This window comes from Diceros bicornis, chromosome 4 (assembly GCF_020826845.1).
Source record: "Diceros bicornis minor isolate mBicDic1 chromosome 4, mDicBic1.mat.cur, whole genome shotgun sequence".
NCBI lineage: Eukaryota > Metazoa > Chordata > Mammalia > Perissodactyla > Rhinocerotidae > Diceros > Diceros bicornis.
The window spans coordinates 5792665-5805802 of NC_080743.1; the positions used below are offsets into that span (position 1 = coordinate 5792665).

Here is a 13138-nt window from a genome sequence, read left to right on the forward strand (position 1 = left end):
TCCCTTCCTGAGTTTTGAATATAAAAATGTCAGTCCTTTCCTTTAAATTGAAAACAATTTATATATGCATAAAAGAAAAAATAATTAAAAACCTATTAAGACTTGGAAGCTTCCTTTATTTCTTTTATTATTTGACTTAGTCGTTCACCTACTTTTTAAAGACTATGGTAAAGCTATGGGATCTTCCTCTAGAAAAAGTATATACAACATAAACACTTTACATGTAATTTCACAGGGCACATATATAACTTTATACATAATTTCACCAGGCACATATACCACCAGTATATATCCAGGAATCCTAAAGAACAGAAACAAAGATAAGAACCTCTGGCTTAGCATTGGAATTGCGGGAGCAATGTAGACAATTGAGCCACACATACCTTACTTTCTCAGCTTCTTCAGATTCCACAGAAAGCATGACTGTTGGTAGATTAAAAAGCGTCAGTGTTTCCGTCTCTGTGAGTATTATCTCTATGGTCTTCTCCAGATCTTCTTTTGCAATTTTCCCAGGTGTTGCCCTTATAACTCGTAAATCTAAAACATACAACTTAATAAAAATCATTTACTAACTGCTATTTTTAATTTTCATTGCACCAAAATATCATAAAGGGTTATACATTGCAGGTGGCTTTACATGGTCAAGGCACAGGCTGTGTTGTGAGATGTAGTCTATTCAATCCCTCTGAAGACAAACTGGGTCTCACAGCCCACAAACGGTTGCTGATATCTCAAGCCTATCCCAGTATCACACTTTTAGTCATAACTCCAAGGGCATCCCCTTACATCTACCCCATAATATTAACAGGGAGGCTGGGGCCAGTCCCGGTGACCTCGTGGTTAAGTTCGGCGCCTTCTGCTTCAGGGGCCCCGGCCCAGTTCCCAGGCACAGTCCTACAGCACTCCTCTGTCAGAAGCCTCCTCTTTTGTATGTGGTGGTGGCTCACGTACAAAAAGAGGAAGATTGGCAGCGGATGTTAGCTCAGGGCAAATCTTCCTCAGGAAAAAAAATAAATCAGAGACTAGGGGAGTGACTGCTGCTACTACTCAAGAAGAATATGGGCAAGTGTATGCAGGGACATAGTATGAGACCCTTTTTTGAGCCCTCAAGTTAATTTCTAGTCTACGGTAACAACGTTTTATACTTTGTTTGGCCTTTTTTTTAGTTGCCTTTTGATTTAGATCACAACCAGCCTCTAATCATCTTTACCAGAAGCTAAAAAGACTCTTCAGTGGAAGTTCTGGTTAAATATAGGAGTAAAATAGGCTCAACATCCACTCAAATAATATTTTGAAAAGGGTTAGCCACAAGCGTTGAGGCCAGTCAGAGGCCTAAGGTCCTTGGAAAACTTCACCGAGCACAGAGTTTCAGAGCTGGGGTGTTTGGACTTGGTTGTATGGGTAATAAAGAGCCACAACAAGGCACATAGGTCAGAGTTCAATGTTCTCTGTTAAAAATAAGGTGTGAGGGGGCTGGCCCAGGGGTGTAGTGGTTAAGTTCGTGCGCTCCACTTTGGTGGCCCGGGGTTGGTAGGTTTGGATCCCAGGTGCAGACCTATGCACCGCTTATCAAGCCATACTGTGGCAGGTGTCCCACGTATGAAGTAGAGGAAGATTGGCACAGATGTTAGCCCAGGGCCGATCTTCCTCAGCAAAAAGAAAAATAGGGTGTGAAGGGGCTGGCCCAGGGGTGTAGTGGTTAAGTTCGTGCACTCTGCTTTGGCAGCCCGGGGTTCGAAGGCCTGTATCCCAAGTGAGGACCTACACACCACTCATCAAGCCATACTGTGGCGGCATCCCATGTACAAAATGGAGGAAGATTGGCATAGATGTTAGCTCAGTTTCCATGATAAGAACGTAATGGATACAAATGCACAACAAAAAGGTTAGATATGATATCAAAAACATGAGGGAGGAGGGGAGTTAAAGAGTACAGCTTTCAGACAGAGGTCAAACTAAAGTGACCATCAATTCTGTATAGAAGAAGAAAGGAACAGAGAAGGACTACTAAAACACTGAGAAAAAAAAAAAAGTTAAAAAATGGCAGTAAGTACATACTTATCAATAGCTACTTTAAACGTCAATGGACTATATGCTCCAATTAAAAGGCATAGGGTGGCTGACTGGATAAAAAAACAAGACCCATATATATGCTGCATACAAGAGACACACTTCAGACCTAAAGACACTCACAAACTGAAAGTGAAAGGATGGAAAAAGATACTCCACGCAAATGGCAATGAAAAGAAAGCTGGGGTAGCAGTACTCATATCAGACAAAATAGACTTTAAAACAAAAGCTGTAAAAAGAGACAAGGAAGGGCATTACATAATGATCAAGGGAACAATCCAACAAGAGGATATAACCCTTGTAAATATCTACGCACCCAATGTAGGTGCACCTAAATATATAAAGCAATTATTAACAGACATAAAAACAGAAATAGACAGTAACACAATAATAGTAGGGGACTTTAACACTCCACTTACACCAATGGATAGATCATCCAAACAGAAGATCAATAAGGAAACATTGGCCTTAAATGACACACTACAACAGATGGACCTAGTAGATATATACAGAGCATTCCATCCAAAAACCGAAGAATACACATTCTTTTCAAAGGCACATGGAACATTCTCCAGGATTGATCACATATTAGGCCACAAAACAAGTCTCCATAAATTTAAGAAGATTGAAATAATACCAAGCATCTTTTCTGACCACAACGGTATGAAACTAGAAATCAACTATAGGAAGAAAATCAGAAAAGCCACAAATACGTGGAGATTAAACAAAATGCTACTGAACAACGACTGGGTTAACGAAGAAATCAAAGAAGAAATCAAAAAATACCTGGAGACAAATGAAAATGAAAATACGACATGCCAGAATTTATGGGATACCGCAAAAGCAGTTCTAAGAGGGAAGTTTATAGCAATACAGGCCTATCTCAACAAACAAGAAAAATCTCAAATAAACAATCTAACAATGCACCTGAAGGAAATGGAAAAAGAAGAACAAACCAAGCCCAAAATCAGTAGAAGAAGGGAAATAATAAAAATCAGAGCAGAAATAAATGAAATAGAGACCAAAAAAACAATAGAAAAAATTAATAAAACCAAGAGCTGGTTCTTTGAAAAGATCAACAAAATTGACAAACCTTTAGCTAGACTCACCAAGAAAAAAAGAGAGAAGGCACAAATAAGTAAAATCAGAAATGAAAGAGGAGAGGTTACAACAGACACCTCAGAAATACAAAAGATTATAAGAGAATACTATGAAAAGCTATATGCCAACCAATTCGACAATCTGGAAGAAATGGATAAATTCTTAGAATCATACAACCTTCCAAAACTGGATCAAGAAGAAGTAGAGAATTTGAATAGACCAATCACCAGTAAGGAGATCGAAACAGTAATCACAAACCTCCCCAAAAATAAAAGTCCAGGACCAGACGGCTTCCCTGGTGAATTCTACCAAACATTCAAAGAAGACTTAATACCTATCCTTCTCAAACTCTTCCAAAAAATTGAGGAGGGGGGGAAGCTCCCTAACTCATTCTACGAAGCTGACATTACCCTGATACCAAAACCAGACAAGGACAACACACAAAAAAAAAGAAAATTACAGGCCAATATCACTGATGAACATCGATGCGAAAATCCTCAATAAAATACTAGCAAATCGCATACAACAATACATTAAAAAGATTATACACCATGATCAAGTGGGATTTATTCCGGGGATGCAGGGATGGTTTAACATTCGCAAATCAATCAACGTAATACACCACATTAATAAAATGAAGAATAAAAATCACATGATCATCTCAATAGATGCAGAGAAAGCATTTGACAAGATACAGCAGGCATTTATGATAAAAACTCTGAATAAAATGGGTATAGAAGGAAAGTACCTCAACATAATAAAGACCATATATGAGAAACCCACAGCTAATATCATCCTCAATGGTGAAAAACTGAAAGCCATCCCTCTAAGAACAGGAACCAGACAAGGATGCCCACTGTCACCACTCCTATTTAACATAGTACTGGAAGTCCTAGCTAGAGCAATCAGGCAAGAGAAAGAAATAAAAGGGATCCAAATTGGAAAGGAAGAAGTGAAACTGTCACTATTTGCAGATGACATGATTTTATATATAGAAAACCCTAAAGAATCCACCAGAAAACTTTTAGAAGTAATAAACGAATATGGTAAAGTTGCAGGATACAAAATCAACATACAAAAATCAGTTGCATTTCTGCACAGTAACAACGAAGTGGCAGAAAGAGAAATTAAGAATACCATCCCATTTACAATTGCAACAAAAAGAATAAAATACCTAGGAATAAACTTAACCAAAGAGGTGAAAGATCTGTACACCGAAAACTATAAAACATTTCTGAAAGAAATTGAAGAAGACACAAAGAAATGGAAAGATATTCCGTGCTCTTGGATTGGAAGAATTAACATAGTTAAGATGTCCATACTTCCTAAAGCCATCTATAGATTCAATGCAATCCCTATCAAAGTTCCAACAGCATTTTTCACAGAAATAGAACAAAGAATCCTAAAATTTATATGGAACAACAAAAGACCCCGAATAGCTAAAGGAATCCTGAGAAAAAAGAACAAAGCTGGAGGTATCACACTCCCTGATTTCAAAATATACTACAAAGCTGTAGTAACCAAAACAGCATGGTACTGGCACAAAAACAGAAACACAGATCAATGGAATAGAATCGAAAGCCCAGAAATAAACCCACACATCTATGGACAGCTAATCTTTGACAAAGGAGCCAAGAACATACAATGGGGAAAAGAAAGTCTCTTCAACAAATGGTGTTGGGAAAACTGGATAGCCATATGCAAAAAAATGCAAGTAGACCCTTACCTTACACCATACACAAAAATTAACTCCAAATGGATTAAAGACTTGAATGTAAGACCTGAAACTGTGAAACTTCTAGAAGAAAACTTAGGCAGTACGCTCTTCGACATCAGTCTTAGCAACATCTTCTCAAACACCACGTCTGACCGGGCAAGAGAAACAATAGAAAAAATAAACAAATGGGACTACATCAAACTAAAAAGCTTCTGCACAGCAAAGGAAACCATCAACAAAATGAAAAGACAACCTAACAATTGGGAGAAGATATTTGCAAACCATACTTCTGATAAGGGCTTAATCTCCAAAATATATAAAGAACTCATGCATCTTACCAACAAAAAAACTACCAACCCAATTAAAAAATGGGCAAAGGACCTGAACAGACATTTCTCCAAAGAAGATATACAGATGGCCAACAGACACATGAAAAGATGTTCAAAATCATTAACTATCAGGGAAATGCAAATCAAAACTACAATGAGATATCACCTGACGCCCGTCAGAATGGCTATAATTAACAAGACAGGAAACAACATGTGTTGGAGAGGATGTGGAGAGAAGGGAACTCTCATACACTGCTGGTGGGAGTGCAAACTGGTGCAGCCACTATGGAAAACAGTATGGAGATTCCTCAAAAAATCAAGGATAGAACTACCATATGATCCAGCCATCCCACTGCTGGGTATTTATCCAAAGAACTTGAAAACACCAATTTGTAAAGGTACATGCACCCATGTGTTCATTGCAGCATTATTCACAATAGCCAAGACTTGGAAGCAACCTAAGTGCCCATCAAGGGACGAATGGATAAAGAAGATGTGGTATATATACACAATGGAATACTACTCAGCCATAAGAAACGATGAAATCCAGCCCATTTGTGACATCATGGATGGACATTGAGGGTATAATGCAAAGTGAAATAAGTCAGAGGGAGAAGGTCAAATACCGCATGATTTCCTTCATTAAGTAGTAGATAATAACAACAATAAACAAACACATAGGGACAGAGATTGGATTGGTGGTTACCAGAGGGGAAGGGGGGAGGGAGGAGGGTGAAAGGGATAATTCGGTACATGTGTGTGGTGATGGGTTGTAATTAGTATTTGGGTGGTAAACATGATGTAATCTATGCAGAAATAGAAGTACAATGATGTACACCTGAAATTTTTACAATGTTATAAACCAATGTTACTGCAATAAACAAAAAATTAAAAAAAAAAAAAAAAACCGAGGAAGATTGGCATAGATGTTAGCTCAGGGCCAATCTTCCTTACCAAAAAAAAAAAAATAGGGTGTGAAGCAGGGATCTATGAGGCTTTGGGATGGGTAAAGTTTCCAGAGCTTTAGGAAAACAAGTTTTAAGAGTGTACACTTTCCAGAAACAAGGCTCAGCCTCCTCTTAAGAACACCCAAAGCCTGAGAAAAACACCTTCCTTATGACCTAAAAAAATACAAGTCATAATCTCATAAACCAGTCAGAATAGCTAAATAAATTATAGAATACTCATCTAAGAATATTAAGTAGTAATTAAATATAATAATAAAAATTTATGAAAATATGTTTATGATAAAATGTTAAATGACAGAACAATCCAGAACAGAACATACAGTGTGGTTATAACAATGTAAAATGCTTATGCAATGGACAAGGTCAAGAAACAGAAAATTTACAACTGCTAGTCTTTTATAGTATTGGTTGATTCTTCTTTTTAAAAATATTCTTTAATTTTTATTATTTATGCAGTAAACTATGCAATTATTTATGCAATTAAAGCAAGGGAGAGATATAGTTAATACAAGTAAATCTGGCTAAGGTACGTATAGTATAAGTGAAAAAGTAAATGAATTACCCATATGGACACAATTTGAGGTATATCTAGTCCAATCTGTTCATTTTATCAATGAAGAAAATGAGAAACAGAGAAGCTAAGTGAGAAGTCTAAGGCTGCACAGGACTACTGGCAGTTTTGAGAATAGAAATTTAGGTTCTTGGTTCTCTGAACTTTCTTTTAGACCACCAGATCTTCATTTATAATTTAGTTATATATACTTCGAAGTAGCACTGTGGCACAGATATGCTAATTATAAAAACAAATGATCTTACATTCAATGTGACAATATATAGAACCTAATATAGTAACATCTCAGTTACCTGTTATGGTTAAAGAAAGTAAAAATCTAGTTAATCTTCTACTTAATGGCAGAGGAACGACCATTCATAGACAAAGCCCTGGGATGGCAAATAGGATTTTTTCCTGGATTTCTGTATCAACCATTGCCTGAATGTTGCTTGAATTTGACATATATTGAGAAACTGCCTCAAACTCCACTATATACCCATAGAATCTGTCTATTTCATGGGTCAGATCCCCTAACTCTAAACTGGCCTTACAACCAGATCTTGACTACATATCCTTCTCCTCCTGGAAAAGCATCACAAATTTATATCTGCCTTGCCTGCTCTTATTTACTGCCAATGACAGAGAGAACACATCTTCTCCACTCCTGATGGTTCTTCCAGGAGAGAGCTCTAGTAGCCAGTCTTGACTCTTCTCCACACCTTTACTCACGAAGCCTCTGGAGATGGTTAGGGTAGGCCTGAGGTGGTCTAGATCCTTTAATGAGTGGGTGGGTAAGTCCTCAAATTTGGGAGTTTAACAGAAGGCTTTTATCCATAATGTCATATTTTGGCTTCAATCTACCATATCTATCCTTACTATATTTTTCAGTTAATTCAGAACTGTATGGGAAAAGGGCTACCTTCAGAGATCCCAATAGCCAGCAATCTATGAAGCCTTTCTTGGCCCCTACTTAAGCTAGAATCGGTATGATACAATTACAATACAATTGAGTCACAAAAGCATTTTATTATTCACCCCTCCTCACAAATGGATTATATACAAATCATGATACTTTCTTTATGTAAAACATATCTGTTACTTATTTATTTGTTCACTGAGACCATCCAGAGACAAACTGTGTGTAAGATGCTCTTTGGCCCCTACCTTGCGATGAAAACCTTGAGCTTTTCTAACCATAAGCCTCCTTTTGGTTATACAGTAAAGCAATGGTTCTCAAACTTGAGCATGCCTCAGAATCACCTGGAGGGCTTATTAAAGTAAGAGATTGTTTGGAACTCACCCCTAGGCAAGTTTTTTTAAACATTTAATAAGTTTTTTTGTTTTAAAATAGTTTTACAATACAGAAAATTTGAAGAATTTTACAAAGAGTTCCTGTATACCCTGTACCCAGTTTTTCCTATTAACTTTACTATGGTACATTTATCACAATTAACAAACCAATATTGACACTTCATTATTATCAAAAGTCCATATTGTATGCCAATTTCCTTAGTTATTTTTTTTTATTTTTTATTTTTGTGAGGAAGATTAGCCCTGAGCTAACATCTGTTGCAAAGCCTCCTCTTTTTGCTGAGGAGGACTGGCCCTGGGCTAACATCCGTGCCCATCTTCCTCTACTTTACATGGGACGCCGCCACAGTATGGCTTGACAAGTGGTGAGTCAGTCCACACCCGGGATCCGAACCTTCAAACCCCAGGCTGTGGAAGCAGAGCGAGTGAACTTAACTGCTACACCATGGGGCTGGCCCCTCAATTTCCTTAGTTTTTAACTAATGTCCTTTTTCTTTTTCAGGATCTCATCCAAGATGCATTATATTTAATCACAATGTCTCCTCAGTTTTCTCTAGACTGTGACATTTTCTTGGACTTCTCTTGTTTTTGATGATCTTGAGTTTTGAGGAGTACTGGTCATGTATTTTGTAGAATGTCCTTCAGTTTGGGTTTGTCTGATGATAGTCAGGGGTTATGGATTTCTGGAAGGAAGACTACAGAGATAGTGTTGTTTGCATCATATCATATCAGGGGTACATGCTGTCCACGTGACTTACTACTAATGATGTGAACCTTGATCTGAGGTAGTGCTTGTCAGACTTTTCTGCTCTAAAGTTACCCTTCCGCCTCCCCTTCTATATTCTGTACTCTTTAGAAGGAAGTCAACATGCAAAGCCCACACTTAGATGGGATGGGGCGTCAAGCTCCACCTTTTCAAGGGAGGAATATCGACATGAATTATTTAGAATTCTTTTGTACAGGAGATTTGTCTATTCTTCCCTCATTTACTTACTTATCCAATCATTTATTTATATCAGTATGGACTCGTGGGTATTGATTTTATACTTTGAATTATAATCCAATATTATAATATTTATTTTGTTGTTGAAATTGTTCCACCTTTGACTATTGGGAGCTCTCTCTGTTGGCTGTTGTGTCCCTTTCACATACCCCTACCAGTTTTTGTTGGTTTATTGTCGGTTTTTTTTCTTAGCACTTGTTTACATTCTGATTCATCTTAGATGAATTTCCTGCTCCAGCCACAGAATAAGTCATTTCTCCAAAGATTTCTGGTTCCTTGTATTGGAAAATAGTATTAGAAACAAAGATCTGGGCACTGAGTGTGCTTGTTGTTACTGGAATGCCATTGTTTCCAGGCCTGCTCAGCAGAGCTAGGAAATATTTGTATTAATATACATATATTAATGCGTATCTAATTAAGCTAAACTTGGGTTCATATTAATGTTTCTGATTCTCTTCCAGTACCACATGCATAATTCTAACCTTCCCCCCTTGTCTGTCTGTAATTTCCCACTCCAATGACAGTGTGAAATCTGATTTCCACCATCTGCCTTTCATTTACTTACATGTTCAATCCTAGCATATACGTACAATGGTTCAGAATTGTTCACCCATACCGCTGTGGAAAACGACTTCATCAACTAGTCACCATACAATGGTTATGGGCAGTTCCATGTTCAAAATTTTACAGTTTCTACTCAATTTCACCATTATTTAGATCTACACTTCCCTCCACTCTTTGAGTGAGGATATATTATACATTTGTAAAGCTGTTAGATTCTTATGCCACAGGCTGTATCCCATTCAAGCGTTCTCCAATCTTTTAATTGTGCTTTTTTTTTTAACGTAGATATATTAAGGTTCACTTTTTGTGATGTAAGATTTATGGATTTTGATAAATGTGTAGTGTCATGTATCTGCCACTACAGTATCATACAGAATAGTTTTACCATTCTAAAAAATACACTGTGGTTCACCTATTCAACCCCCTATCCTCTCCAAGTCCCTAGCAACCACTGATCTATTTTCTGTTTCTCTACTTTTGCATTTTCCAGAATATCATATAAATGGAATCATACAATGCTACATACTAGCCTTTTCATACTGGATTATTTGACTTAGCAGCAAGTATTTAAGATTCATCCATGTTGTTGTGTGGATTCTTTCTTTTTATTGCTGAATAATATTCCATTGTATGGATATACCATTGTTCATTTATCCATTCACCTATTGAAGGACATCTTGGTTGATTCCAATTTTTTGTGATTATGATTAAGCTGCCAGAAACATTTGAGTGGAGGGTTTTGTGTGGATGTAAGTTTTCAAATCAGTTGAATAAATACTTCGGAGTAGAGCTGCTGGATTCTATAGTAATACCATATTTAGCTTTATAAGAATCTGGGAAATTATCTTCCAAAGGTGTTGCACCATTTGCATTACCATCAGCAATGACTGAGAGTTCCTATGGCTCCATATTGGCAGCTAATGGCATCATCAGTTTTTTGGATTTCAGCAGTTTTAATGGGTGTGTAGTGATATCTTATTGTTTGAACTTGCATTTCCCTAATAACAATGAAGCTGAGTATCTTTACATAGGCTTATTTGCCATATGTGTAACTTTTTTGGTGAAGTCTTTGTTCTAAACTTTTGCTCATTTTTCAATTGGGTTGTTTGATTTTTTATTGTTGAGTTTTAAGAGTTCTTTATATATTCTGGATGCAAGTCTTTTATCATATATGTAATTTGCAAATATTGTTTCCTAGTCTGTGGCTTGCCTTTTCATTCACTTAACATCGTCTTTCACAGAGTAAAATTTTTTATTTTAATAAAGTCCAATCTATCAATTTTTTCTTGTATGGATTATGCTTTTGGTGTCATACCTAAAGTCTCATCACCAAACCCAAGATCACACAGATTATTTTTCGATATTTTCTTCTAGAAATTTTACACTTTTGCATTTTACATTTAGGTTTATGGCTCATTTGGAGTTAATTTCTGTGTAAGATGTAAGGTCTGTGTCTATGTTCATTTTTTTGCATTTTGACATACAATTGTTCCATCACAGTCGTTGAAAAGATAATCCTTTCTCCATTGAATTGCCTTTGCACCTTTGTCAAAGATCAGTTGATTTTACACTGTGGGTCTATTACTGGGCTCTCTATTCTGTTCCACTGATCAGTGTTCATTGTTCTACCAATACGTTGTCTTCATTATGATAGCTTTACACTTACTCCTGAAACCAGGTAACGTGAGTACCTCAGATTTGTTCTTTTTTCAGGGTTGTGTTGACTATTCAGGTCCTTTGCCTTTCTATATAAATTATAGAATCAGTTAGTCGAAATATACAAAAAAATCTCGCTGGGATTTTGATAGAGATTGGATTGAATCTATACATCAAATTGTGAAGAATTGACATGTTAACAATATCGAATCTTCAATGCATGAGCATGGAATACCTTTCCATTTATTTAGACTGTTAAAAATTTCTTTCATACCTGTTTTGTAGTTTTCTGCATATAGATATTGTCCATATTTTGTTAGATTTATACTTCTTTTTTTCTGGTGCTACTGTAAGTGGTATTGTTTTTTAAAATTTCAAATTTCAATTGTTCATTGATGGCATATAGAAAAGTAATTTACTTTTATGTGATATTCTGCAATGTGGCAAGATATGTGCTTGTTAATGCCAGAAGTTTTTGTTTTTGTAGATTCTTTAGAATTTTCTACACAGACAATAGTGTCATCTGCAAATATAGACAATTTTATTTCTTCCTTTTCAATGTGTATAAATTTTATTTCTCTTGTCTTGTTAACTAGTGAGGACTTCCAATACAACGTTGAATAGGAGTGGTGAGAGGACATCCTTTCCTTATTCTGGATCTTAGCAGGAAAGCATTCAGCCTCTCATCATTAAATATAATATGAGCCTTAGGTGTTTTGTTTTTTGAAGCATAATTGATATAACATTATATTAGTTTCATGAGTACAACATGATTCAATATTTGTATATATAGCAAAATGATCACCACAATAAGTCTAGTTAACATTCATTGCCATACATAGTTACAAATGATTTTTAACCACTACTTCAATTTCTTGAATAGACATAAGGCTACTCAGATTATCTATGTCTCCTTGAGTAAGTTTTGATAGTTTGTGTCTTACAAGAAAGTAGTCCACTTCATCTAAGTTCAAAATCCATGGACACAGAATTTTTCACACTAAATTTCCTTATTATCCTTCTTGGTCCATGGGATCAGTAGTGAAGACACCTCTTTCATTTCTCATATTGGCAATTTGTATGTTTTTTTTTTCTTGGTTAGTCTAGGTAAAGGTTTACCAATTTTATTGATATTTTCAAAGAACCAGGTTTTGGTTTCCTTGATTTTTCTCTATTATTTTTCTGTTTCCAATTTCACTGATTTCTGCTCTAAGATGATTTCTTTTCTTCTGCTTGCTTCAGGTTTAATGTACTCTACTCTTTCTTGTTTTCTAAGATGGAAGCCTAAGTTACTAATTTTATATCTCTCTTCTTTTCTAATATATGCATTTGGTGCTATAAATTTCCCTCTAAGCACTGATTTTCCTGCATCCCCCAAATTTTGATAATTTATATTTTCATTTTCATTTAGTTCTAAATATTTTTTAATTTCTTATAAGACTTCTTCTTTTACCCATGGATTATTTAGAATTGTGTTGTTCAATTTAATGATGTGTGGAAATTTTCCAGCTATCTTTCTGTTGTTAATTTCTGATTTATTTCTGTCGTGGCCTGAGCACATACTTTGTATTCTATTTTTTGAGATTTGTTGAGTGTGCCTTATCATCCAGAATGTGGTCTATCTTGGTGAATCTTCTGTGTGATCATAAGAAGAAAGTGTATACTGATTTTGTCAGATAGAATATTCCATAAACGTCAATTAGATTGTTTTGTTTCATTTGAATATTAATCTTGCTTGGTGTTCTCTGAATTTATTGTATCTATGGCTTGATGTCTGTCATTAATTCTGGAATGTTCTCAATCATTATTACTGCAAATATTTCTTCTGTTCCATTCTCTTCTACTTTGGTATTCCAATTATGCATG

General features: G+C 36.0%; 1 protein-coding gene across 1 annotated transcript in view; it reads right to left on the reverse strand.

Moving 5' to 3' along the window:
- The window catches only part of DNAI4 (dynein axonemal intermediate chain 4), a 102701-nt gene that overhangs the window by 57789 nt on the left and 31774 nt on the right, over nt 1-13138 (reverse strand). The window contains exon 5 of the mRNA XM_058538247.1: nt 384-537. Within this exon, the coding sequence (XP_058394230.1) occupies nt 384-537 (154 nt within the window). The remainder of the gene's footprint in view (nt 1-383; nt 538-13138) is intronic.